Here is a 319-nt window from a genome sequence, read left to right as displayed (position 1 = left end):
GGCACAAAGGGCTTTTGCTTCCCGTGCCAGCCCGGCGTGGCTGTGCCAGGGGGGTGTGCAGAGCCCGGGGCTGGCCCCGCAGCAGCGGGGGGAACACAGTGACAGGGACATCCCCTGGGAGCAGGGCATCCTGTGCCAGGCTCACCTTGGCATAGTCCAGGGGCAGTTGGTCCTCCGGGCACTTGAAGACACCTTCACTGCAAGATGAGAGAAAGGGGTCAGGACCACGCGTGTTACCAGTGCATTATGTGACATCAGTGACACAGCCGTGACATCCCACAGCGTCCCCCCCCATCCCATTCCAGGCCATTGAGAGCTC

The 319-nt window shown here is 63.0% G+C and overlaps 1 protein-coding gene across 1 annotated transcript in view; it reads right to left on the bottom strand.

Moving 5' to 3' along the window:
• TRAF4 (TNF receptor-associated factor 4) overlaps nucleotides 1–197 on the bottom strand; it is a gene marked incomplete at both ends in the record, with an annotated part of 2,393 nt that extends 2,196 nt beyond the window's left edge. Inside the window, 1 exon segment of the mRNA XM_010192016.1 lies at nucleotides 146–197. Within this exon segment, the coding sequence (XP_010190318.1) occupies nucleotides 146–197 (52 nt within the window).
• Nucleotides 198–319: the final 122 nt, after the last annotated feature.

Source organism: Mesitornis unicolor, unplaced genomic scaffold (assembly GCF_000695765.1).
Source record: "Mesitornis unicolor isolate BGI_N332 unplaced genomic scaffold, ASM69576v1 scaffold32589, whole genome shotgun sequence".
Lineage (NCBI taxonomy): Eukaryota > Metazoa > Chordata > Aves > Mesitornithiformes > Mesitornithidae > Mesitornis > Mesitornis unicolor.
Note: the sequence above shows the minus strand (reverse complement) of the source record. Positions and strands in the feature narration are given on the sequence as shown.